The sequence below is a fragment of the Pleuronectes platessa genome, chromosome 6 (genome assembly GCF_947347685.1).
Source record: "Pleuronectes platessa chromosome 6, fPlePla1.1, whole genome shotgun sequence".
Lineage (NCBI taxonomy): Eukaryota > Metazoa > Chordata > Actinopteri > Pleuronectiformes > Pleuronectidae > Pleuronectes > Pleuronectes platessa.
This window is the reverse complement of record NC_070631.1, coordinates 17,158,843-17,185,086: the sequence shown is the minus strand read 5'-3', so window position 1 is coordinate 17,185,086 and position 26,244 is coordinate 17,158,843. Positions and strand designations below refer to the sequence as shown.

The window sequence follows — 26,244 nt, the reverse complement described above, 5'->3', positions numbered from 1 at the left end:
TTAAAGCCGCAGCCTTGACTCGGGAGTAAACATCTTTAAATGTATACGAAATAATAATTCGACATTTATAGTTATAATTAAAAGTATCGACTGATATGAACATCTGTATGATTATAGGCCTAATTGACCAGCCTTCGTCTTTGACTTCTCTTGTTCGATGAGTCTTTCTCCTGTGTGTTGTAATGTTCACTGTGCAAAAGCAGAAACTTTATAACCAGACCTCAGAATTGGAATTGTTGTTTCATGATTTCCTTTGATCACATCAGCAAATATAAAAACCCCAGAGAATATCTGAGTGAGAGCCCTTGTGAGAATTCATCTGATTAATGTCTGGAGAATTCAGTGCAGGCAAGTGGGCACATTGATGACATTTCTAAAAACGTCATGGATTTGATACAAATATCTTGGAATGAAAAAGAGGTGCAGTGCATTTAGAAGACGCCAAGGACAACAAGATAAGAGCCTCTGTGGAAAATCTATAGATTTTAGATTTATATATCACCTCATTCTTCATGCAGTACCCAGGTGTCGATTGTTCTCGAGACTTTTGTGTTTTTATGAACTTGTCTGACGTGGACATCTTTTCCTCATGTGAGGATAATGTCTGGACGAATTAATCTGTCATTTTCTGGAGTTCCTTTTCTGATAATAGCTATATTCTGATCTTCGGTGCATGACACAGTCTTTAAGTGTATCTTTTCTTGGCGCTGCTACTTCCAGCTTGGATTTTTTTTTTCTTTAAAGCTTCAGGCTATCTTTTCTATCCTGACAGTTCTGGTAAAGTACTTGACTGGTTTCACATCAAAATATTTTTCTTTACCATGAAATATTTATGACAAGAATTCAGTAATAGATTGAGGTAAAATTCTGACAAAAAACATTCAGATTCAGATTTAAAATGCAACTGCCATATTAACAAAATTGATAGGAATTTGACTAGACGAGCTCACCCAAACAAAGAAAAGAGGAAAATGATAAATATAATAATAATAAATCCTAAACCAATGTTAAAATATATAATACACACACTTAAATAAATATCACATCAACACATGTAATGTGTGACACTAGCACCAGCAGCAGCGACCCGCTAGATAAAGTGCATAACTGCTAGTGAAAAAAATCATCCTTAATAAAAAATCGGGAAACTGGTTGTTCTTGTCTGTACACTTCTCAGTCTGTTAGGAGAAGGGGAGGAGTCCTTTTAAGTCTTGGTGCATTTCTTTCATTGTCGGGCTTATGCCACACCTTGTTCAATTGGCTTTCCTCTGCAGACACATGGTTCAAGGTGGCACTGTACCTAAACATCCTCAGGTATTCACATGTTAAAATATGTAGCCTTATCTGCACTAAGTGAGTGATCAGTTAGAAGGCAAACCAGGTCACAGTTGTCATCACAATTGGTTCATCCCTTTGTGTTCAAGCTCAAATTTGTTTTGTGCAAGTCAATATTTTCTTATGTTGTTAAAGGTTTGTTAACATAACCTCTGAAAACAGATAAATAGGAGATGGTTACCATCCGCAACACTGTGTTATTTTGATAGCTTTCTTTTCGATTGGCTGCTGCTAACTCGCTAATCTGGAACAGTCACCTGTGATTCCCTATGATGTTGTTGTTGTATATGGATTGACAAGGCAATTGTAATTACACTTGTGTTCAATGTGGTCAGCATTGGTCCTTAATTCACCCCTGGAGGTGGTTAGGCCAAGCGGATCCAATCACCCAAAATGCTTTTTAAGTTTAAAGTGTAAATGGAGTACATGTTTGCATCCAACTCTTCAGTTAGATTGAGAAAAGCAATCTTAAGTCATTGTCTATTAAGATGTTCTAGAGATTTCTATCACATCATTTGATTATCCCTAGCAGAGGGAGTTGTCACGGAGCTGTTAGATTATAAGATATCTAAGCATGTCTCTGAAACTTTGCAGCCCATTCGTCTTTAAAATTCATTCTTGACCTCCTAGACAGCAGCTGAGAAAACAGTTCCATCACAAGGTCCTGAAGCTTTTGGATTATAACTCGTTGTCTTCATCGAGGGAAGAAATTAACATTCAACAGTTTTGAACTGGTGAAGATTTGGCTTAGTGTGACAAAGGGTAGCAAAATACACATGATTCAGTGAAAGAAAAATTAAGAACTGTGTTTCAGAATGTTTTTATTTAGACACGCCAGTTTAAGGAAGTCATAATAACATATTATTAACAGTACATTTTCCCCAAAGTATAAAAATCACCTTTAGATAATAAATCAGCTTTAGAGCTGTGCAAATATATAAACATATGAAAAGTTAGAGAATATCAAATTTTTGGTGATTTCTGTAAATAGTTACAAAAGTTTGCTCCTTAAGAGTTTATTTTGTTAACTACGCACATGTCATGCTTAATTCAGGAAACTCGTCCATGTGCTAAAGAGATTAGCTTCCCTATTTCATGGTTTTCACTTCTGCTGTCAGTTCTGTGATGTAAAAGTTTATTGTAGATCATTTTATGTCAGATGTAAAAAAGAGGGTTTCTCTTCTCTTCTGATGGATTAAACACAGCTGTAGGGAGCTGCTGCTGCCATGTTCCTTTACTCAAATTCCAGAAAACATGCCATGCGCATACATTTTCAGGTAGATTGCTGTATGGCCCAAGTGACTTGCTCTTTACCCAGAACAGCACTCCCACCAGTAAGCTGTTGGTGCACTCAAGCCAAAATACGTTAACACTGATGTAGGCAGGCACTGTAAAGTCAAAGGCCAGACAAGCCACACACACTGTGAGATAAGGCATCCAAATTAAAGCAAAGCCCAGAGTAAGACTGTGGCCCAGAGGTGGGCGTAGCCAGTTGTTCTCCCCCACATCATTTTCCTTACTGCTTTTTGTTTCTGTGGATGATGTTGATGTGAACAAGTCGCTCCTCTGGTTATCTTGTTCCTCCCTTGATTTAGACAACCTGTCAGCCTCCCTCACCCACATGGGAATTTTTGTTGAAAAGGGAAGTATCATCAAAATGACTGCAGAGAAAAGCCCCAAAATGAAGAAGTTAATAAATGTGGACACCTTTACTTCACACGCCAAAGCCTTTATGCCTGTCATATAAACCAGTTCCATCAGCTCAACTTTTGTAGAAGCAACGGAGTAAATAACAGCAAGCGTCCACACCAGCAATGTCAGTACCAAGTTCCTGAGGAATTTGCATAAGGAGCTCTTACTGGCATGGTGGGTATCTTCAATACAGTAGTCAGTTATACCCATGGCAATCATGGGCAGGGGCAGTGCTTTAAACACTGCTGAGGCGTGAGCCAAAAAGTAGCAAAGTGACACAGGAGAACTTTCAGGCCCGAGTAACCACACAGCTGTCACGTAGAGCACCATCGTCATGTCACCGAGGATGATGGACAGGCTGCACATGTTTAAGAAGGAGGTATACAGCTTCCCGGAGCATAGGAGAAAGACCATTGTGTCCATTCCAAACTTGGAAAGCATAAGCGACAGGCACTTCACAGTGTTGTCTATATGAAAGCCAGACGTGTCGTTCCATTTCTCCAAGATGGCTAGCATTTTGATGCTGCTGCCAGTTTCAAGAAACACTGGAATGTCCGGCAGCATTGAAGCTATCGTGACAGGGCTGAGTTCAGTGAGAAGAGGCTCCAGGAAAAGCTGTGAAAGACGAGATAAGATTGGATATGGTCATAATTAAAAAAACAACAACAAGAGTGTAGCTGTGGAATGAGGAACACACTTCAGCTGGTCATGCAGGGACGGTAGGGTTGACCTAGATATTACGTTTTCACAGTTTTCAGCCAAAAAAGCGACGGCATGTATATGCATCTGGTCTCATAATCAATATAGCCATTATCTCCCAGAGGAAATCTTTACTGGACAAATTAAGTTTGCTCGTCTACAGCTCGGGAGACAAACGTGATTGATTTAGTGTTGTCTCTCCGCATTTGTTTTCCACTTGACTGATTAAGGAAAAGCCAGAGCGTCGTCAACATTGCTCGCATTCTACCTCACAATTTCCCCAGTTAGGCCTATTTAAAACACATATGATTTTCACTTGCAATTATACCCCCCCCCCCCCCTCGTAAAATACATTCATATTGCTTTTAATAATTGTAGTTTGTTTTTTTTGTCTCAAAAAATGAAAACATAGCCTTTAACTTGTTTATCAGTTCGGACTTCCCTCTCTCTACAGTGGATTTCTTAAACAATTTACAATGTTTAAACCATAGACTCATTCATCCTGCATGTCCACATTACTTTTGAAATCGATGACGAGTAAAACACGTTCTGCCATTTGAAGAATGCAGCATTTACTTGACAAGGTGAATGAAATTAAATATGGTGTAGCTCTAAGAAGCCTTTACCTCTGTGCTCAGGGTCACCGTCGCCCAGTGACACTCTGTAGACGTACAGATGCTCCACTCTGGTCCAGTGATGCAGCTTAGAGTCCTGTGTGGGCTCGTCAAGTCTCGTCAGTGCAGGTCTCTGAGTTCGGCCAGGGAGACTCTATTTACTCTATGGCTCCACCTTTCCATTTGTAAATGCTAACAACTGATTGGCACGCCTTTGTTGTCGTCGATAAACCTGCTGGTTTTCCCTCCCATATGCCCCAGGTGACAACCTCTTTTTACCTCTGACAGGAAGCCCAGTTAGAAAGTCACTTCCTCCTTACACCGCTTGCTGGTTCAAACCACAGCCTGGTACTGGTTTGATTGGTGCTTGTGCTGCGTCCCGATACATTTACATGAGAATCGGCATCAAGTGCTGCTTGTTGGAGGCCTGAGGCTGCTACCTGACTGTGACAAAAACAGCTGGTTGGCTGTCCTTTCAATGAAATCCTCGGTCTGTTCAATGTGTTAGAGCACAGTCAGAGGTTATAACCAGTCATACTTGGCCTCTGGTTATCGTATTAATTATGAAAGAGAAATAAACCACATGCTAAAGGTGTGAAGGATGTGTAATGGTTGTTCGTTTTGTGTGAATGTTTGCCCTTAGCGCGCATATTAAGTGTCCATAAAAGACGAAGTGCGTTTGGGAGATTGCGGCTGCATCTGGACTTTAAACTGATTTTACCCCTTTCCTCATCTTTCCTAATATTTTATTTAAATTTCAAATTGTTCTCAAAGGTAATCTATGCAATTCGACACTCTCACTCCGACATCACTATAAAAGTAGATCAATAGGATTTATCTGTCAAGATGTAGACAGTAATTATATTTATGTTAGCCTGACTTGATAAAAGCTGTCTTACCGGCCATTAAGTAGCCTGACTTCGGTGGATGTTGAACTCCAACAAGAGAAAACCCTCGGCAGATCAAATGTTTGTTCCATGTTACTCTGCCTCTGTGTGTCATTTTGTCCCTGGGATATATTCCTCATGGCGACAGTGAAGGGACAGTTGTGCAGTAATGTCATGAGGACATCTTTTGACACCAGCTCATTGTTTGTGTCCACACACAGGCCTTGTTGTAGCGGTTGGCCACTTGCGTGCCCCGCTGGTTTTGGGTAACACAAACACACACACGCACACACACACACACACACCAACTGAGTGTGTTATATCCAATAATGTTTTACATATTTTTATTATGCATGCTTTGACCACAGGGAAACTAGACTAGTATCGGGTTGCATTATCATGTATTGCTGAAATGAAGCAGCGTCGACTTAATGTTCTCAGCGAAACAGAACTGAAATATGTACAATGTTGTTACTTACAGTGTCATCATCTCTTGCAGGCAGTTCTGTACTGGAGAATTCAATTAAGGCAGGGAAGGGTTTCCTTTTTTTTTTTTTTTTTTTTTTTTTAAACTTTGTTTTTATTGAAGAGAAACACAAACATTCCTTGACAACATCACAGATCATACATGACAGACTGATTGGTGAAAAATAATAAATAAATAAAAGGACAGTTAATACATTCCATCGTACCCCAGGACTCCCCTCAATTAGAGAGGTATAGGGTTTCCTTTTTTGATGGTAAAAAAAAACTCTGCTCACCAAAACTATGCAGGGGAAACGGCCTACACATTCATCCCAGCATTTAATAAGAAATAACTTGTCATTTGAAACACGAAGCCGTTCCCTTGATCAGGCTAATGCACGAAGAGAAACCTGGTTAACACATTTGGCTTCTGCTGGTCACATCGAGAGCAGTTGCATGTATGCATATCAAAGAAGCAGCTGACTCTTTTTGTTTGGCTTCGCTGAGCCTAACATCACCCTTCCTGAATAACTGGTATCACAGAGGTGGTTATCAAGTGACTCAGAGATAATTTTTATGACTGCGAGTGTTGTCTAAAAGGGCGGGGTCATTAAGGACAGGTGGCATTGTCATAAGCCTGCTTAACCTTCTTACATGACATCAAATTACCTAAATGTAAATGTAGTAATGGGGACAGCAAAAAGTTAAGTTAATTAAATAATAAGAAGAAGAAGAAGAAGTAGAAGAAGAAACTAGTTTCTAAATGGTTTGCAAATATTAAACCTCTGGTGCAGGTTAGTCATGCTACAAATGCTGGCATCATAGACACTTTTATTGGAACCGGTTCTCGGTACCCAACCCTACCGACCAGTCGGTCACAGCTGTCCATCATGATGTTTTTATAGTAGCAAGAAGTAAAACATAAAATCACAGAAACCCTTTTTGAGAAAAATTTGATTAAGGCGTTCTTTAGATTTTTTAAATTTGGTGAAAGTCCCATCCAAAAACACAGGAGGCTGGGCTTATGACTCATACTGCAGACAGCCACCAGGGGGCAATCAGGATGATTTGCCTTCACCTTTAGGAGCTGTCATGTCATCCATTTGTATATGTAGTCTTTGGTTGTCACAGTGATTCTCTCAGTTTAAAGTCCACCAGCTTGCTATGCAACTTAGTCTCCCACCCACTTGTCTCGCTTCATGGTACAGACCCCAGAACAGGGATGGAATTGTTGGGCCAGGAGTAGAACACCTCCAGAGAAGGAAGCTTTAAAATGCTCTGCATGCAGGACAATTCTAAAATGAATATGTCAATGTTTAACAGAACCAAGTGCTCCTCATGCCAGAACTCTTCCCTCGCGCTTTGCAAACCTATTGGTTACAAAGGCTGCACATTCTACAGTTACAAGCATTTTTGTTAGGCTCACCTCGAGCTCAGATGTTGGAAGGATTGTTAATGGGGTTTAGTACATATAAAGTTGTTTCAAAATCATGTCAATTCAGCTTGAATCCTACCACCTCTTGAGATTTTTGAATAGGAAGTTTTTGAATTTAAATGAGTGACTCTCCTAGAGAGCCACTCGGAAGACTCGGTTTTCAACGTCAACTTTCCTAACTTTTGATAACTCCATATTTCGCCTTCATCCGTGTGTCTCTGGCTCCGTGATTCTCTCTTCCTAGCAACACGTCTACACAGTATATGATAGCAACACATAGGACCCAAGCGGCTCCATTGGGTTGGTGTCATTGTGCCTGATTTAAAAGTCTCTAAAAGGTAAAACAAGGCCGCCGATGTATTTATACTTCATGTCAATTCAACTAGAAACCTACCGCCTCTTGAGATTTTTGAATTTGGTATTTAAACAGCCCCTCCTAGAGGCATTAATTTAAAGTTTGTTTCTATAACAGCACATTCAGTCAAATATTTTTACCTTGCTTCTTTTTTGAAAGAATTTGATTTTAACTCTGGCTTCGTATTGTTTATACACCTAATGTTGTACATTGTGCAAACAGAGCAAACTCTCTACTACAATTATGAAACACATGAGATTTCAGAGCCTGTTGGTAGTCCTGAGGTGCCTACAATCATATTAATAACACCAAAACGCATTGTGGTATTTATTTATAAAACAGATGCACCATCTAGAATGAACAAATCCACATAAAATGTAGAAAACACTGATTAGTCACGTGGAATTAACAGGGGTCTTATTTTGGGCTTTTATAATCCGTAATTAGTTGATGGGGGTCAGTAGTGACCCTCACTCCGTGGACTTTTTCACTCAGTCCATTCTAAGAAATATGTTATCAAAACTTCGCCTTTTGTACTCGGTAGCAAACCTCTCTGATGCTATCTGACCCTCGTGTCTGTTATTTTAATCTCAGATATTCAATAAAGCAGCTTGAATCTACAACAAACTACTTTGTACAAGCCCAGTCCACGAGCTATACATTAGGGGGCCGCGCTTTTTGGCATATTTGGACTTTTCTTCGTGCTAGCTAGCTACGGTAAGCGAGTTAGCTAACATTAACAACAACATGAACATGGACGGTGTGGCCTAGGCCCTAAGGGGTAGAGTGGTCATCCTCCAACCTAAGTATTTCAGGTGTGCTGTGTCAGACTGCATTTGTTTAGATCAATGCTCTCAATAAACTGAATTCTTATTGTAAATGGAAGTGCTAAAGCATTTTTTCAAGCAGTGATTTACTGCAAATACTGCAGATCATAAAACAATTTTGTTTCCTTGCTTCGATATAAACTCATCCCAGTAAATTTCTCACAGCTTCCACCTCAGCGGCCATGGTGCCACCATCCACAGACACATCTGTCTCCAACGGCGTCTACGTGCCCGGTGGCTTCACCAATGGCGATGTAAAACCTGTCCTCTCCACCACACCCCTGGCAGATTTCCTCATGTAGCTGGAAGAGTACACTCCCACAGTAAGTCCAGTGTTGTCAGTCACCTTGTGTAACACTGCGTTCACACATGGGGATACTTGGTCAGAGAGACATTACACCGTTAATGCTGGAAACACCTGTGTTTCTGTCGTGACTGCTGAACTCACTATATCCAACACTAAGTTCAATGGAATGAAGTCACAAAAGTGTTTCTATATAAATTATATAGATGGGCACAGTTGTCTGTTTTTGGCTTATCCACTGAAGTATTTGGAAAATCAAGATTCTCAATCACCTTAACATCTAAGACTTCAATACAGCCATAAAGATGCACTGTTGAATAATTTGCCTTAGTATAATGGGTGTAATATAATGATCGAGCCTTCAGTCTTAAAACAAATTTTGTCCTGTTGTGCTTAAATAATTACTGAATAACAGCTGAGACAAGTAAGGGCCAACCACCGTTTGTTAACTGACACATTCAAAAGGGGAATTGAGAAAATACAGTGAATCTTTTAATAACTTAATGACAGGTCTGAATATTGTTGTATTTTGTTGGAGCCATTCTTGTATGCTTTTTAGTATGTATTCTTATATTTTCAGTGATTTGTAAAAGAAAATCTGCTTCCTGTATTGAATTACGTTGGAAAAACTGCTGTGATTTGCTCGAGGTTATTGATTATTTAGTGATAATCCTTTTTGGGAAAAATACTGTAGCGACTAATTTCCAATACTCTCAAAAGCCTGTATGGGCATAGAGTACAGACTCTTCAAGCCTCGTACGCCATTGATGGTCATTTATTGAAAGATGCTGTTCTGATTTCTTGGTCTGACTGCCTTGTTTTTCCCCACACTAGATATAACACACAATATCTCGATATATATGAAAAGGAAAAAACACTGACATTTTTTTCCCCCATCTCTACAGAATCCGACTGATCTCCCTTGCCTCTCAGAAGTTTATGTCAGACATTTCCAATGATGCACTGCAAGACTGCAAAATGATGGGAACTGCCTCAGAAAGCTCAAGGAGTAAGACAAAGGTATGTGTTCCTCTCATTTTTAACATGCACTTTAAGTCTGATCCTGTGGTATATTCAGCTAAGAGATCTTTTGAACATGGTTATAAAACATAATGGCATGTTTACATCTATGACGCCTTATGCTAATGATTTTTAAATTTGATCCCAGATGTTTCTTGTCAGTTCTCTCCCCTTTCAGAATGATCTATGACCTAGGGAATAATCTCTGACCTGCTAATGGATGAAGTAAAGAAGGGATGTTCTTCAACAGGCTTTTTAACTTTTAGATGCAAAAATGCCCATATTTAGTCAGGGATGTGATGTGATTTTATCTCTAGTTTTGGGGTAAACACCTCCCCTTAAAGAGTCCTTATCTTGCAAAGGCAAGGCAGACTATCACTATTGGCGTGTGATGTCTCCGGGTATACCATGGTGCCCGTCTGACCTGTGATTCTTCTGTGTAATAAACATATTATACAAATAAGAATGAGGTCCGCTGAAATTCCTTCATCAACATTAAACTTCTACAACATCATCGACCCCTCGGCTGCGTAGAATATACCATAATCCCTCCACACAATATTGTTTACAGTGCAGTGCTGTATGTGAGAAAAGGGGAGTGTTGGTTTAAGATGGTGATGATGGTATCTTTTTTCTATTCATATTGTTGTCATCTTTTGTCCTCTCCCTGTTCAGGATAAGAAGTACACTCTGACCATGGAAGACCTGAGTCCTGCCCTCTCAGAATATGGCGTCAATGTCAAGAAGCCATATTACTTCACATAAACCTGTGTTTTCATTGAGGCCTTTTTTTGCTTTTGCTAGGTTTATCGCCCTGCTGAACCATTAGCCCATTAACAGCAAAAAATGTTTGTTGTTTGATGTCTTTTTTTTGATCATCGTGCTTTAGCACAGCCTTGACAAATCTTTGACAAATCTTTGTAGTCACATTGCTGTTTGTTGTTTTTTGTGAAGCCACCTTTACATTATGTTAAATGTAACATTACATTTTATTGTGGAAATAAAACCCTTAACAAAACCTTGACGTCTGTCTTAAATGTTATATATGCCACTTGACCGTAATACTGGACGGATGTAGACTGCAGTAGTTGAAAGAGGTCTATAATGTCCAACACAAGTGGAAGTGCATTAGCAGCCTCTCTGCTGTCTCCTCATGCTCAGTACAACACCAGACGTGACGCTCACAGTCAGGACTACTGACACCTAAATCATCCCAATAAAAAATAACCTTAACTAATCCTCTGAACTTGAACTGATTCATTTTAAGTGTGAACTGGCTCAACACTGCAAACAGCTACTGGACACCAGTCAGCATTGAGAGGCAGAAATAGTAGGGCTTGATCATTACACTCCTGTGACCAATCCTGCATGAGACTGCGGTTAGGCCCGCCTTTCTCATTAGCATAAGGACACTGAAATCGTAAAATAAATAAATCAGGGAATAAATAAATGTGCAAATATATTTAAGACATTTATTTAGACATTTATGTTGTTAACGTTTTATTTATTTATTTCTGTATTAATTTATTTCCTTTTTTATTTATTTCTGTATTTATTTATACATTTATTTATTTATTTATACTTAAGTCATGTATGGTCCTCCATAAAATTCATTCAATTCAATATATTTGTATAGCCCCATATCACAACATATATTATCCTCAGACGCTACATGGTAAGGTTGAGACCTTACAAATGACAGAGACCCAACAGTTACCACAACAAGCTACTTGGTGAATTGAGAGGAAAAAAACATTTAACAGGAGGAAACTTTTAGCAGAGCCAGATTCGGCGTGAGCAGCTATCTCTCTATGCTGGTTAGGATGAGAGGAGAACAATGGGGAGGAGAGAGGAGAGATGGGTTTGAAGGGTGGGGGAAGTAGGAGGGATAAAGAGACCAGAAGTTGTGTAACTATCTTATTCAAGATAGCTGTTGAAATGAAAATTGTTATAATACTACAATAGAAGTCATTAGTTAGAAAAACTGTTAGAGAAGTTAAATGTAAGTTGAAAAAATGTATATAAAGTATAATATTGTTTTGGAAATGGTTTAATCTAATGCTAGATCATTATTATTTGCTGATATTTTGGAAATATACTTGTTTCTGTCTGAGGTAGAACAGCTATAATATTCCAATTTCATAATTCTTTAAAAAAATGGGTAGTATAAGTGACATTAAAAAGTGTAGAATTTAAAATGGCAAATTTTGGTGTCTGCCTGTAGTTGGCCACCAGGCGGCTCCCTCGTGTATTTATACAAGCCTCTGAAATAGCGCCTTTTCGCGATTTGCACAATTTTGTCCTCTATCGCGAACCGTAGAATGTCTCTCCACAGCCGCCGTAGTTTCTAACCGGCGCATATGGTAGATGTTCAAGTAAGTCGCATGCAGTGACATAAAGTGTGTTTTAGCTAAGAGGTTGGAAGTGAGCGAATCCTCAACATGTCTGTTCAAGCAACGAACCCCAACAACCCCATCGTGTTCTTCGACCTCACCATCGGAGGGCAGGCTAGTGGAGGAACTGTTACTTTAGCATCGAGCTAACGTTGCGTCAACGTCTCTCGTTTTCAGCGTGATGAGTCGTTCCGGTTCAAAGCCCAAAACTACGTTAGTGGTGTTTAAACCTCTCCATTTCAAAACATTGATCTGCTACATGACGACGCGCCGTTTAATTCTCTATCAGCTGCTTATATGGTGGAGTTTATATTGTTGCATTGGCCATTACTGAACTAGAGGTTATTGTTTGGAGTAAGTTGACTATTGTCGCACGATTGTATGTGTTTAATCAAATAGGATGGTAGTTATGTTAAGGCTACAGTACGTTCATGACGGTCTCTTTGCAGCTAAACATAGAACATCACCCAGGCGGCTGTCACAATAACATTTAAATAACTCTTGATTGGAACCACATTTGTTCCTTTCAGGGCCGGGTCTAGACCGGCATGTATGAGGGGGCAGCCACAAATCTTGAGGGGGCATTGTGCCTAACCCTAACCCTATTTAGTTTGAGGGGGCACAACATTTATTTGAGGGGGCCAGGCCCCCTCTTGCCCCTGCCTAGACCCGGCCCTGGTTCCTTTGGGGGAGGTACACACTTCTCTGAAGCTAAATAAACCTGAACTGACCTGATACTTCACTCGCATTAGAGAAATTCACTCTTTAAAGTCATTAATGCACAACTAGAGCAATATTTAATAGTGCTGTCAAACTATTAAAATATTTAATCGCGTTTAATCACATTTATTTCATAGTTAACTCGCGATTAATTGCACATTTTTATCTATTCAAAATGTCCCTTCATTTATTTTTTTTCCATAATTTTTTTTTTTCGTTTTAATGCTCTTATGAACATGGAAAAGTGAATTGGCTTGCTTTATGCAAATGTTTTATTTTATTGAAAAACCATATTGCCAAACAGGGCAATACAAAATAAAATTATAAAGTGCACATTTCAGGTAAACAAGGACTCAGCCTATAGTGCAGCTCAACCATGGCTTAATATTTTCTTTTTTTCAAGCTGCTTGAACATAGCATTCAGTAGTGACGTGTCCTCCCTTGTCGAGGCTTCGAAGCGTGTGTCGTGTAATCGAGGATGATTTTTATGAAGCGCGTATCGAGGCTTGTGTTGATGACGTATGTGATGACGTTCGAAGCCTCGCGAGCCGGCCGAGCACGTCACAGATTCAGGAAAGGGTTCGCGGGTTTGGTGTGCGATTCAAAATAAAAGGGGCCGCGAAACGCAATGGATTCCCCCCCACACTACTTGTCTTGGGACTTTATTGTGCGTTTGCTTGCAATATATTCTGAGTATTGCAGGGAGAAAAGGAATTTATTTCCTAAATTGTACAAACTTGCGGTATCTTTTCTTTGTACCCCAGCATCATCTGTGCGCTGTGAAATGATAGTTTCTAAAGCAGGCGAAATTATTTCAAAAAAATTAATCCGCCTGAAACCCAGCACTGTTGAGAAGCTGTTGTTTTTAAATAAAAATAATTTAACTGTTATCCATTTTGTACGTGTACGTGTATTGGCATCACAAACATCATTAATTCGTTTATTCAATTCAAAGCTTCACACACCAAAGCCATGGTTTCATTATAATTACATTACATTTAATGTCCACTTGATGGCGCAGTAGAGCAAATGAAGCACCATGAAGCTTCGGCCCATGAGCGAACCAATTGGATGGAAAGCTTCAAAGCTTCATGAAGCTTCATCTCGCCATCACTACAAAATACACAGGCAAGTGTCGGCCTACTTTGAAATAAATTAAACACAGAACTCGGCTATTTGAGCCTGTAATAGAATATTTAATTACATTTCACAGCAATGACAATTATCAATTCTGGTTGTTTAATTCTTACCCAGCTGCGGCTGGGGGCAACTTGCTTGTACCACTGAAAGATCCGAGCAAGCGCACATGAACAGTGAACTCACAATAGGGCTGGGCGATATGGAATTTTTTTTTATCATGATATGTTTTTCCATATTGATCGATCTCGATTCTTATCACGATATGTAGTTTTTGCAGATGCTGCCAGTGTGAGGGGCATCCTGAAGCTTGAAGAAACAAGAGATTCACTGAAACTTTACAATAAAGTTTATTAACATAAAAAAAAAATGAATATGCCTTCCAATAATGAGCACAAAATGTTTTTGTGAAGGTCTTCATGCTTCCATTGATCAAGAGAGCATCAGGGCCCATAACTAGCAAAAGAAAATTCAGAGCAGCGCTCTTAGCTCATACAGTCTTATATGCTTAGTGCAAACTAAGTGACTGGTCCCTTTTCACTATATTTAGCATTTTTTGATTTTGTAAACAACTTAAAAAAAACAAGTAAACATGTGGGTCAGACCCTGTGACACATTCAAGTGCTAAACTGTGAGCTCGTACCTGGGGTCTAACACTTTGATCAGTTTCCTGAAGCCGTCCCTCTCCACTGTGCTCAGGGGCATCATATCTTTAGCTAAGCAATAAGTATCAGTGCTCGTTATATTTTTGCCCCGCTTCGATTGTTTTTAATATGGGGCAATGGCTGCAAAACACGACTGGATGGACTGTTGTTTTGCTAACAGAACAGAATCGCTCACGTTAGCGATGCTTAGCGATGTATTGACATACACCAAACACATAATACATACTCATATTGATACACCACATATATTCCTTAAACCATACTCATAGTCAACACTTTATATCACACATCCCAGCTCCCTGATTCAGTTCGCACAGAGACAGTGAGTAGACCTTGGCCCACAATCTCTCCCCCAGACAGCACACTAACGCAGCTGCACTGATACAGCAACATTATCACCTCTGGTAACCACGACAACGGAGTGCACGTACGACATCGTCATCACGCGATATTCCAAGAGGATATAATCTATGTGCGCACTCTGTTTAAGCGTCTTTCTTCCTGCGCAGCCTTCTGCATAGAACTAGAGACCCATGCATGTTCAATTGCTGGACACCGCGTTTTCCTGACCTGTGACCTCTGAATAAACTTGCTTAATTTCAACTTGAGAACGACGACTCCTCTCCTTTGATTTCCACCCGCAACAGATGTTAACGGGAGACGTAGTGGTCTTGCCTGTCTCTTTGTTTGGTGTCGTGCAAACTTGAGCCCGCAGAGTCAAACTCTCTGTGTAATCACTGGGATGGTGCCGTCTCAGGTGATTGAAAAGGTTTGTGGTGTTTCCCGTCCTGGCTGGTACCGACCCCCGGCATATTTTGCAGACCGGCTTCGTCTGCTCCTCGTCATTTTTGCCGTATCCAAACCACGTCCACACACCTGACGTCGCGTTACCCTTTTTTTCGACAATATCTTCGGTTTCGGGTGATGTAGTGATGTCGCTTTCACATTCGGCATTATTTTCGCTGTCCCCGACTTCAGTTTCACTCCTTTTTTCTCCTTTTTCCAACTTCGTTCTCTCTTTTTCTCTCTCTCGCAACTGCAGCTACTCTCACGATGGGAAGTGGGCGTGTCGTGTCCTACCTGCAGACGGCAGCCGGCAGACTCCGACACTGTTGTTGCGCTTACTTTTGCCACATGAGATCGAATACATGTCACAAGGAGATAATCGAAATCGATCAAAATTTTATCGCGATCCCGAATCGAGATCGAAAAATCGCCCAGCCCTAACTCACAATGCTTTTATAGAAGTCAAACCCCTCCTCACACAGATGCAGAATGTTCATCCAATCAGATCTCTGCTTTGTTGTAATCAGGCTTACATTTGGTCACCTTCAATCTGAATGAGGACCTCTTTGAAAGTTACAATACAATAGCATCAGGGATCTGCTTAGACTCCAAGTTTCTCTTAGACCCCCGTCTCTGCTGGATGACCCATAAAAGAGTCTAGGTGTGAAAACCTTTTGTCTCAGCAGAGGCACAGAGGAATCTCCAACGAATACACATCTGAGTCTCCTAAGCTGACCCCCACATGTTTGCAGTCTTAAGCCTGAAACATGCTTCTGCGACTGCGTCTGCGTCTGCGTCTTTTCACGCCGCTGTGGCGCAAGACTCGTTGTCATTCATGCTTCCCCAACCGTTGCGCGTCTTACAAAGCAATTCCGCGCCAGAACACTAGGCGGAGTAATGCTTTTTGTCGAAGACGACCTGAGAGACGCCTTCTTTCTTCTTCATCGATTGTTTATTTACATAGCTACTGCGGCTCCTTGTAGCCTTTTTCAAGCGGACAAATACGCCAGTCAGTGACGGGTTATACAAGTGGACATACTTTCGTATCTCTTCTGCCAAACGCTCTTCTATTTGGTCCATATTCATTTTTCTAAATCTCCCGTTGTTTCTGCCTGTATTACGGGGCATGAAACCGGAAATGCAGCTCCAGAAGGGATGTAGAGCAGACCAATCACAGCCTTGCGGGCTGAGTGAGCTTGCGGAGCTTTGCCGTAAATTTTAGAAAAGGGGGTCGACACCCGTCAGCACGTAAGGAGGGATACATAAGCACGTAAGGGACCCGGAAGGGCTCTTGCGCTTACGGGCCCGTGAAAACGCAGAAGCATGTTTCAGGCTTTAGAACACACAGGAACACATCTCAGAATAATATTCTCCATCTATACTTATCATTCCTTCATTCAACTTAACTAAATATAAAATCTGCCATCACAAGCCTTTTGAGGAAAATGTATGAAATAAGAAGTACCCTATTTTTAAATAAATACAAACATATAGCAGCAGCCTAATAGCTTAAAAATATATATTTTAGTTGGCGAAATATTAAAACAAAAAGCAAGAACAGGTCAGACTGGAGGCGAACACAGATACTGAAGCTCGATACAAACCACCTGCAGCTTCTGCTCTGATCAAGACGCAGAGGCGCTGATCTCTGATCAGCTGAGACCAGAGAAACTCTGTGTTTTCACTGTTTCCATAGTTAAGAGGCAGTCAGTCACTGAGCATGACCGACTCCACGTGAACGAGCTCTGGTCTCACTGTGTCTCTCTGAGCGAGTGAGCGGTGGCGGTGGGCGGAGCCGCCGGACCGGTGCGCTATCTGGGAGGACACACACACACGTGTGAAGGCTGAATTATAGTCCTGCGACTGCAACCGCGGAAGGCCACGCAGCTGCATCGACGGACTCGTTTTGGTTTATGCTTCTCTAACGTGCTGCGCGTGTTGCAACGCAATTCACCGCCAGAACACTAGGCGGAGTAACTTTTTTTTTTCGAAAACAAAACACACAAAGAAGAGACGTCTTCTTCTTCGTCGAGTGTTTATATACATCGCCACTCCGGCTCCTCATAGCCTATTTCTGGCGGACAAATCGGCCAGTCAGTGACGGGTTATACAAGTGGTCATACTTTCGGATCTCTTCTGCCAAGTGCTCATCTATTTGGTCCATATTCGTTCTTCTAAATCTTCCGTGATTTCCGCGTATTGTGGGGCATGAAACCGGAAACTAGGCTCCGGACGGGATGTAGTAAGCCGACCAATTACAAGCCTTGCGGGCTGCGTGAGGCTCGCGTCGTTTTGTCGTATAGTTAGAAAAATCGACGGACGCACGCAAGACGCCAGAGGCCACGAAAGGGGCGTGTTGCGTGTCTTGCGTGCATGCGTGGGTCCGTCGGCACGAGTATAATTCGGCCTTGACAGTTGGCAGCTCTGCGTTAATCTCGCGATAAAAATATTAACGGCGTTAAAATGGGTTTGCGTTAACGCCGTTAATAACGCGTTTAACTGACAGCACTAATATTTTGTTATAAAATACTTCTGAAATACTGGTAAAACATAACTGAGATCAAACAACAGTTTAAAGCCACAGCCTTGACTCAGGAGTAAACATCTTTAAATGTATACGAAATAATCATTAGACATTTATAGTTATAATTATTAGTATCGATTGTCCCTTTGCACAAATCGGAACTTATTCGCTATCTTTCACATTTTTTAAATAAGAAAGTAGGGCTGCTCGATTAATCATGATTAAGATTATGGGTTCAAATCGAGTTGAAGCGATTATTTGGAATTTTTTTCGAAAGAGACGCGCATGCGCGATTCAGTCCTTCCCCCAAAGCATTCAGCTGCCCAGCTGACTGGCTCTCACTCTCAAGCAGCAGTAAAGTGAAGGAGGCGAGTTGTGTGTGTGGTGACCGGCGGTGAAAAAAACAGCGCGAGTGGAAAAGCAGGGAGGGCAGCAGCAGACCATGTAGCGGCCGCGCAACGCTATTCTCAAGCGCGCTCCCGCCTGGCTGTTCAGACCGGACCCGCATTTCTCCGCGCCGGTCAGTCGGACAGAGAGTGTTAGGGTGGCCATCCTTAAGGAGTTGAATAACCGGGAACCGATATCCTGGTTTCACGGAGGAATAAGACACGCAGCCGTCATCGTTATTTACCGGAACCGGAAGTGCTTAAAAAATAAAGCATAGACTTCAGAATAAGGGCACATATTAATAATCGTTTATATAATCGTGATTTTGATATTGTCCAAAATAATCGTGATTATGATTTTTTCCATAATCGAGCAGCCCTAATATATCCTCAACAAAAGTAATGTGTGACACTAGCGCCAGCAGCAGCGACCCGCTAAATGAAGTGCATAGCTGCAAGTGAAAAAAATCATCCATAATTAAAAATCTGGAGTCTGGTTGTTCTTGTCTGTACACTTCTTGGACATTGCTGGATGTGGGAGTAGTCCTTTAAAGTCTTGGTGCATTTCTTTCTTTGTCGGGCTTATGCCCCACCTTGTTCAATTGGCTCTCCTCTGCAGACACAAAGTTCAAGGTGGCACTGTACCAAAACATCCTCAGGTATTCACATGTTAAAATATGTAGCCTTATCTGCACTGTGTGAGTTGATCAGTTAGAAGGCAAACCAGGTCACAGTTGTCATCACAATTGGTTTGGCCTTTTGTGTTCACGTTCAAATTTGTTTTGTGCAAGTCAATATTTTCTTATGTTGTTAAAGGTTTGTTAACAAAACTTTTGAAAACAGAAAAATAGAAGGAGATGGTAACCATCTACGACACTGTGTTATTGTGATAGCTTTCTTTTTGATTGGCTGCTACTACCTCGCTAATCTGGAACAGTCACATGTGATTCTCTAAGATGTTGTTGTTGTATTTGGATTGACAAGGCAATTGTAATTGCACTTGATTGCACTTGTGTTCCATGTGGTCGGCATGAGTCCTTGATTCACCCCTGGAGGTGGTTAGGCCAATCAGATCCAATCACGCAATATGCTTTTTAAGTGTAAAGTGTAAATGGAGTACGTGTCTAGAGATTTCTATCACATCATTTGATTATCCCTAGCAGAGGGAGTTGTCACAGAGCTGTTAGATTATAAGATATCTAAGCATGTCTCTGAAACTTTGCAGCCCATCCGTCTTTAAAGTTCATTCTTGACCTCCTAGACAGCAGCTGAGAAAACAGTTCCATCACAAGGTCCTGCAGCTTTTTGATTATAACTCACTCTTCATCGAGGGAAGAAATTAACATTCAACAGTTTTGAACTGGTGAAGATTTGGCTTAGTGTGACAAAGGGTAGCAAAATACACATGATTCAGTGAAAGAAAAATTAAGAACTGTGTTTCAGAATGTTTTTATTTAGACACGCCAGTTTAAGGAAGTCATAATAACATATTATTAACAGTACATTTTCCCCAAAGTATAAAAATCACCTTAAGATAATAAATCAGCTTTAGAGCTGTGCAAATATATGAATATATAAAAAGTTAGAGAATATCAAACTCATAGTGATTTATGTAAATATTTACAAAAGTTTGCTCCTCAAATGTTTATTTTGACAACTATGCACATTTTATGCTTAATTCAGGAAATTCGTCCTTGTGCTAAAGAGATAAATGAACACACTGCTTCCCAAAAGCTTTTAAGGTGGCTGGCTGCAGTGTAGGTCCTAAATCATGGCAGGGTTCATTATCTATCTCTATATATGGTAACTGGAGTTTTTATTATCAACTCATTCACATTTGCAAACAAATTGTAGTGTACACAGAAAAGTCTTGATTTGCTTCCCTATTTCATGGGTTTCACTTCTGCTGTCAGTTCTGTGACGTAAAACATTTATTGTCGAACATTTTATGTCAGATGTAGAAAAGAGGGTTTCTCTTCTCTTCTGATGGATTAAACACAGCTGTAGGGAGCGGCTGCTGCCATGTTCCTTTACTCAAATTCCAGAAAACATGCCATGCGCATACATTTTCAGGTAGATTGCTGTATGGCCCAAGTGACTTGCTCTTTACCCAGAACAGCACTCCCACCAGTAAGCTGTTGGTGCACTCAAGCCAATATACGTTAACACTGATGTAGGCAGGCGCTCCAAAGTCAAAGGCCAGACAAGCCACACACACTGTGAGATAAGGCATCCAAATTAAAGCAAAGCCCAGAGTAAGACTGTGGCCCAGAGGTGGGCGTAGCCAGTTGTTCTCCCCCACATCATTTTCCTTACTGCTTTTTGTTTCTGTGGATGATGTTGATGTGAACAAGTCGCTCCTCTGGTTATCTTGTTCCTCCCTTGATTTAGACAACCTGTCAGCCTCCCTCACCCACATGGGAATGCTTGTTGAAAAGGGAAGTATCATCAAAATGACTGCAGAGAAAAGCCCCAAAATGAAGAAGTTAATAAATGTGGACACCTTTACTTCACACGCCAAAACTTTTATGCCTGTCATATAAACCAGGTCCATCAGCTCAACTTTTGTAGAAGCAACGGAGTAAATAACAGCTAGCATCCACACCATCAATGTCAGTACTAAGTTCCTGAGGAATTTGCATAAGGAGCTCTTATTGGCATGGTTGGTATCTTCAATACAGTAGTCAGTTATACCCATGGCAATCATTGGCAGGGGCAGTGCTTTAAACACTGCTGAAGCGTGAGCCAAAAAGTAGCAAAGTGACACAGGAGAACTTTCAGGCCCGAGTAACCACACAGCTGTCACGTAGAGCACCATCGTCATGTCACCGAGGACGATGGACAGGCTGCACATGTTTAAGAAGGAGGTATACAGCTTCCCGGAGCATAGGAGAAAGACCACTGTGTCCATTCCAAACTTGAAAAGCATAAGCAACAGGCACTTCACAGTGTTGTCTATATGAAAGCCAGACGTGTCGTTCCATTTCTCAAAGATGGCTAGCAGTTTGAAGTCACTGCCAGTTTCAAGAAACACTGGAATGTCCGGCAGCATTGAAGCTATCGTGACAGGGCTGGGTTCAGTGAGAAGAGGCTCCAGGAAAAGCTGTGAAAGACGAGATAAGATTAGATATGGTCAATGATTAAAAAAGGTGTAGCTGTGGAATGAGGAACACACTTCAGCTGGTCATGCAGGGATGGTATGGTTGACCTAGATATTATCTTTCCATAGTTTTCAGCCATTAAATCGATGGCATCTATATGTATCTGGTCTCATAATCAATATGGCCATTATCTCCTAGAGGAAAACTTTACTGCACAAATTAAGTTTGCTCTTCTACAACTCGGGAGACAAACGTGACTCATTTAAAACTTAATTTTAATATTTTTTCTTTCTTTTTTGCAACAATGAGCCAATCTGATGCCGAAATGTAGAATGTGATGTAAATAACTGACGGAGTGAAGTGAAAGGATCCCCCCCACACCCTTTATGAGAAATAGATGAGAGACATTTGGACTTGAGACTTGAAACTAAGGGGCTTAAGTCTCCCTGAATTTTAGAAGCCAATTCTGACAAAATAAAAACTAAAACGAGGCTGAAAAAGTGAGACTCTCACTTTTGTCTCTCAAGCTGTAGAAGAACAAACTCTGAGCAGGAAAAATCCTCCTCAGGTTTGATGGCCTTAATGAGTCCCACAAATTAGAATGATTGTTGCTGTGGGAGGAGTGCCCCTGCTCTCTTCCGCTCCTGATTAATATTAATATTTCATAAATACATGCAAAAAGTTTCAGAGACATGCTTAGATATCTTATAATCTAACAGCTCCGTGACAATTCCCGCTGCTAGGGATAATCAAATAATATGATAGAAATCTCTAGACACGTACTCCATTTACACTTTACACTTAAAAAGCATTTTGCGTGATTGGATCTGATTGGCCTAACCACCTCCAGGGGTGAATCAAGGACCAATGCTGACCACATTGAACACAAGTGCAATTACAATTGCCTTGTCAATCCAAATACAACAACAATATCTTAGAGAATCACATGTGACTGTTCCAGATTAGCGAGGTAGTAGCAGCCAATCAAAAAGAAAGCTATCACAATAACACAGTGTCGTAGATGGTTACCATCTCCTTCTATTTTTCTGTTTTCAAAAGTTTTGTTAACAAACCTTTAACAACATAAGAAAATATTGACTTGCACAAAACAAATTTGAACGTGAACACAAAAGGCCAAACCAATTGTGATGACGACTGTGACCTGGTTTGCCTTCTAACTGATCAACTCACACAGTGCAGATAAGGCTACATATTTTAACATATGAATACCTGAGGATGTTTTGCTACAGTGCCACCTTGAACCTTGTGTCTGCAGAGGAGAGCCAATTGAACAAGGTGTGGCATAAGCCCGACAAAGAAAGAAATGCACCAAGACTTTAAAGGACTACTCCCACATCCAGCAATGTCCAAGAAGTGTACAGACAAGAACAACCAGACTCCAGATTTTTAATTATGGATGATTTTTTTCACTTGCAGCTATGCACTTCATTTAGCGGGTCGCTGCTGCTGGCGTTAGTGTCACACATTACTTTTGTTGAGGATATATTAGGGCTGCTCGATTATGGAAAAAATCATAATCACGATTATTTTGGACAATATCAAAATCACGATTATATAAACGATTATTAATATGTGCCCTTATTCTGAAGTCTATGCTTTATTTTTTTAATCACTTCCGGTTCCGATAAATAACGATGACGGCTGCGTGTGTTACTCAACTCCTTAAGGATGGCCACCCTAACACTCTCTGACCGACTGACCGGTGCGGAGAAATGCGGGTCCGGTCTGAACAGCCAGGCGGGAGCGCGCTTGAGAATAGCGTTGCGCGGCCGCTACATGGTCTGCTGCTGCCCTCCCTGCTTTTCCACTCGCGCTGTTTTTTTCCCCGCCGGTCACCACACACACAACTCGCCTCCTTCACTTTACTTCTGCTTGAGAGTGAGAGCCAGTCAGCTGGGCCGCTGAATGCTTTGGGGGAAGGACTGAATTGTGCATGCGCGTCTCTCTCGAAAAAAATGCCAATTAATCGTTTCAACTCGATTATAGTAGTTTGGAGATCGTTTGAACCCATAATTCGATTAATCGAGCAGCCCTAATATATATATATACATATATATATGTAATATATATATATACATATATATATGTATATATATATATTATGATGTAGTGATATTTTTTTCAGGTGAGGCGGCCTGCCTCTGCTACATATCAGTGGAATTTTATACTCCACAAAATGTGCAGAAAATCTTGATACATATTCCAGGCATTTAAAGTCTTACACTTAAAGATCTGCTTTTCAATGGTTAGGAAACTTTCGCCTATCAGTTATAAAACATCCATATTTTGCAGGAACATGTTAGGTATATTATGTCATGCAAAGGCTACTGTCATAAAAGTTTGTCAAAACAAAATTGAGATATAAGGCTATGTTGAACAGTCAGAGGAAACATTTGATAGTAAATGCATGCAATACATCAGGATTAATTGTGTATATTTAATTTATTTAAACGGGTATAAGACCAATGTAGAGTACTTGCCAGTGTTGTCTCTCCGCATTGGTTTTCGACTTTATTGAGTAAGGAATGTCCAGAATGTTGTCAACTCTGATCTCATTCTACCTCACAGTTTCCCAGTAAGGCCTATTTAAAACACATATGTTCAGGAATATGTTGTTTAGTCACAAAAAATGAAAACATAGCCTTTATCTTGTTTATCAGTTCGGACTTCCCTCTCTCTACAGTGGATTTCTTAAACAATTTACAACGTTTAAACCATAGACTCATTCATCCTGCATGTCCACATTACTTTTGAAATCGATGACGAGTAAAACACGTTCTGCCATTTGAAGAATGCAGCATTTACTTGATAAGGTTGAATGAAATGAAATATGGTGTAGCTCTAAGAAGCCTATACCTGTGTGCTCAGGTTTATCGTCGCCCAGTGACACTCTGTAGACGTACAGATGCTCCACTCTGGTCCAGTGATGCAGCTTAGAGTCCTGTGTGGGCTCGTCAAGTCTCGTCAGTGCAGGTCTCTGAGTTCGGCCAGGGAGACTCTATTTACTCTATGGCTCTACCTTTCTATTTGTAAATACTAACAACTGATTGGCACGCCCAGTTAGAAAGTCACTTCCTCCTTACACCGCTTGCTGGTTCAAACCACAGCCTGGTACTGGTTTGTTTGGGGCTTGTGCTGCATCCCGATACAATTACATGAGAATCGGCATCAAGTGCTGGTTGTTGGAGGCCTGAGGCTGCTACCTGACTGTGACAAAAACAGCTGGTTGGCTGTCCTTTCAATGAAATCCTCAGTCTGTTCAATGTGGTAGAGCGCAGTCAGAGGTTATAACCAGTTATACTTGGCCTCTGGTTATCGTATTAATTATGAAAGAGAAATAAACCACATGCCCTTAGTGCGCATATTAAGTGTCCATAAAAGACTAAGTGCATGTGGGAGATGGCGGCTCCATCTGGACTTTGAACTTCACTACACGACTGTGCATTGAAATCCTTTGTCCGTTTGTCTAAATCAGTTAATTTTACCCCTTTTCTCATCTTTCTTAGTATTTTTCTTCAATTTCAAATTGTTCTCAAAAGTGATCTATGCAATTTGACCCTCTCACTTCACATAAAAAAAAAAGGAGTTCACAGGATGTTTTTGTCAAGATGTAGACAGTAATTATATTTATGTTAGCCTGACTTGATAAAAGCTGTCTTACCGGTCTTTAAGAAGCCTGACTTCGGTGGATGTTGCACTCCAACAAGAGAAAACCCTCGGCAGATCAAATGTGTGTTCCATGTTACTCTGCCTCTGTGTTTCATTTTGTGTTTCATTTTGTCCCTGGGATATTTATATTCCCCATGGCCATAGTTGTAAAGATGGGAAATGTAATGGCTGCTTGAAATACAATGAGTCGTCTGCATGGAGTGAAGGGACAGTTGTGCAGTAATGTCATGAGGACATCTTTTGACACCAGCTCATTGTTTGTGTCCACACACAGGCCTTGTTGTAGCGGTTGGCCACTTGCGTGCCCCCTCTGGTTTTGGGGAACACACACACACACACACACACACAGACACACGCACACACACCAACTGATTGTGTTATGTCTAATAATGTTTTACATATTTTTATTATGCATGCTTTGACCACAGGGAAATTAGATCAGTATCGGGTTGCATTATCATGTATTGCTGAAATGAAGCAGCGTCGACTTAATGTTGTCAGCGAAACAGAGAAATGTAATATGTACAAAGTTAACACAAAGACAGAAATGAAAAAATTACTGGAATGATTGTCTACTTATCAAGAGAAGAATGTGTCATCGAATGAATTCTCCGTTTGGGTGTCTATGTTTTTGTTTTCATGACATCTCATTTTGTGTTCTTTAACTGTTTATCAGGATGTGGGACGGATGAAGATCGAGCTGTTTGCTGATGTGGTTCCAAAGACGGCAGAGAATTTCCAGTGAGGAGAAAGATGGAGTTTTTTATTTTCATGACAATTCACATTATAATTTGCTGTCATGGAATAGACTCTGAGTTGTTGTTACTTACAGTTTCATCATCTCTTGCAGGCAGTTCTGCACTGGAGAATTCAGGTAAGGCAGTGAAGGGTTTTCTTTTTTGATGGTAAAAAAACACTCTGCTCACCAAAACTCTGCAGGGGAAAAGGCCTACACATTCATCCCAGCATTTAATAAGAAATAACTTGTCATTTGAAACATGAAGCCGTTCCCTTTATCAGGCTAATGCACGAAGAGAAACCTGGTTAACACAACAGACTTCTGTTGGTCACATCGAGAGCACTTACTTCAGGGGTGTCCAAACTTTTTAGCCTGAGGGCCACATACAGAAAAAAATTTGAAGGTCTGGGCCACTCACACCGCCACGCTCCCTGCCCTGGAGCGGACTGTTGACAGTGATGCTGTGGTTA

The 26,244-nt window shown here is 40.8% G+C and overlaps 3 protein-coding genes across 9 annotated transcripts in view; 1 reads left to right on the top strand and 2 right to left on the bottom strand.

Annotated features, from left to right (window-relative positions):
• Positions 1-26,244, top strand: part of LOC128442173 (peptidyl-prolyl cis-trans isomerase H) — a 37,867-nt gene that overhangs the window by 305 nt on the left and 11,318 nt on the right. For 2 of the 6 annotated variants that reach the window (XM_053424474.1, XM_053424476.1), the window contains exons 2-3: positions 25,712-25,776; positions 25,886-25,909. In XM_053424474.1, the coding sequence (XP_053280449.1) occupies positions 25,712-25,776; positions 25,886-25,909 (89 nt within the window). Of the gene's footprint in view, positions 1-3,515; positions 3,747-8,474; positions 8,633-9,518; positions 9,634-10,308; positions 10,652-11,983; positions 12,141-25,711; positions 25,777-25,885; positions 25,910-26,244 lie in introns of those variants that run through there. The other 4 variants (XR_008338808.1, XR_008338807.1, XM_053424475.1 and 1 more) reach the window with 4 other exon arrangements.
• LOC128442171 (probable G-protein coupled receptor 160) lies at positions 2,140-4,555 on the bottom strand. The gene is made up of 2 exons (XM_053424472.1): positions 4,353-4,555; positions 2,140-3,642 (listed from the first exon to the last, which is right to left on the bottom strand). Exon 2 carries the CDS (start codon positions 3,589-3,591, stop codon positions 2,491-2,493), a length of 1,101 nt encoding a protein of 366 aa, XP_053280447.1. The 5' UTR covers positions 3,592-3,642; positions 4,353-4,555; the 3' UTR covers positions 2,140-2,490.
• Positions 19,678-24,384, bottom strand: LOC128442170 (probable G-protein coupled receptor 160). Of its 2 annotated transcripts, XM_053424470.1 has the most exons (3): positions 24,223-24,384; positions 23,847-23,948; positions 19,678-21,347 (listed from the first exon to the last, which is right to left on the bottom strand). In XM_053424470.1, the coding sequence occupies exon 3, from the start codon at positions 21,294-21,296 to the stop codon at positions 20,196-20,198; it is 1,101 nt and encodes a 366-aa protein (XP_053280445.1). In that variant the 5' UTR covers positions 21,297-21,347; positions 23,847-23,948; positions 24,223-24,384; the 3' UTR covers positions 19,678-20,195. The 2 variants fall into 2 exon arrangements, with proteins under 2 accessions (XP_053280445.1, XP_053280444.1); XM_053424469.1 differs by lacking the exon at positions 23,847-23,948 and having other exon boundaries at positions 24,223-24,382.

Coding starts and splice junctions, on each gene's coding strand:
- LOC128442171 (XM_053424472.1), bottom strand. CDS start 3,591: ATGCTGCCGGACATTCCAGTGTTTCTTGAAACTGGCAGCAGCATCAAA.
- LOC128442170 (XM_053424470.1), bottom strand. CDS start 21,296: ATGCTGCCGGACATTCCAGTGTTTCTTGAAACTGGCAGTGACTTCAAA.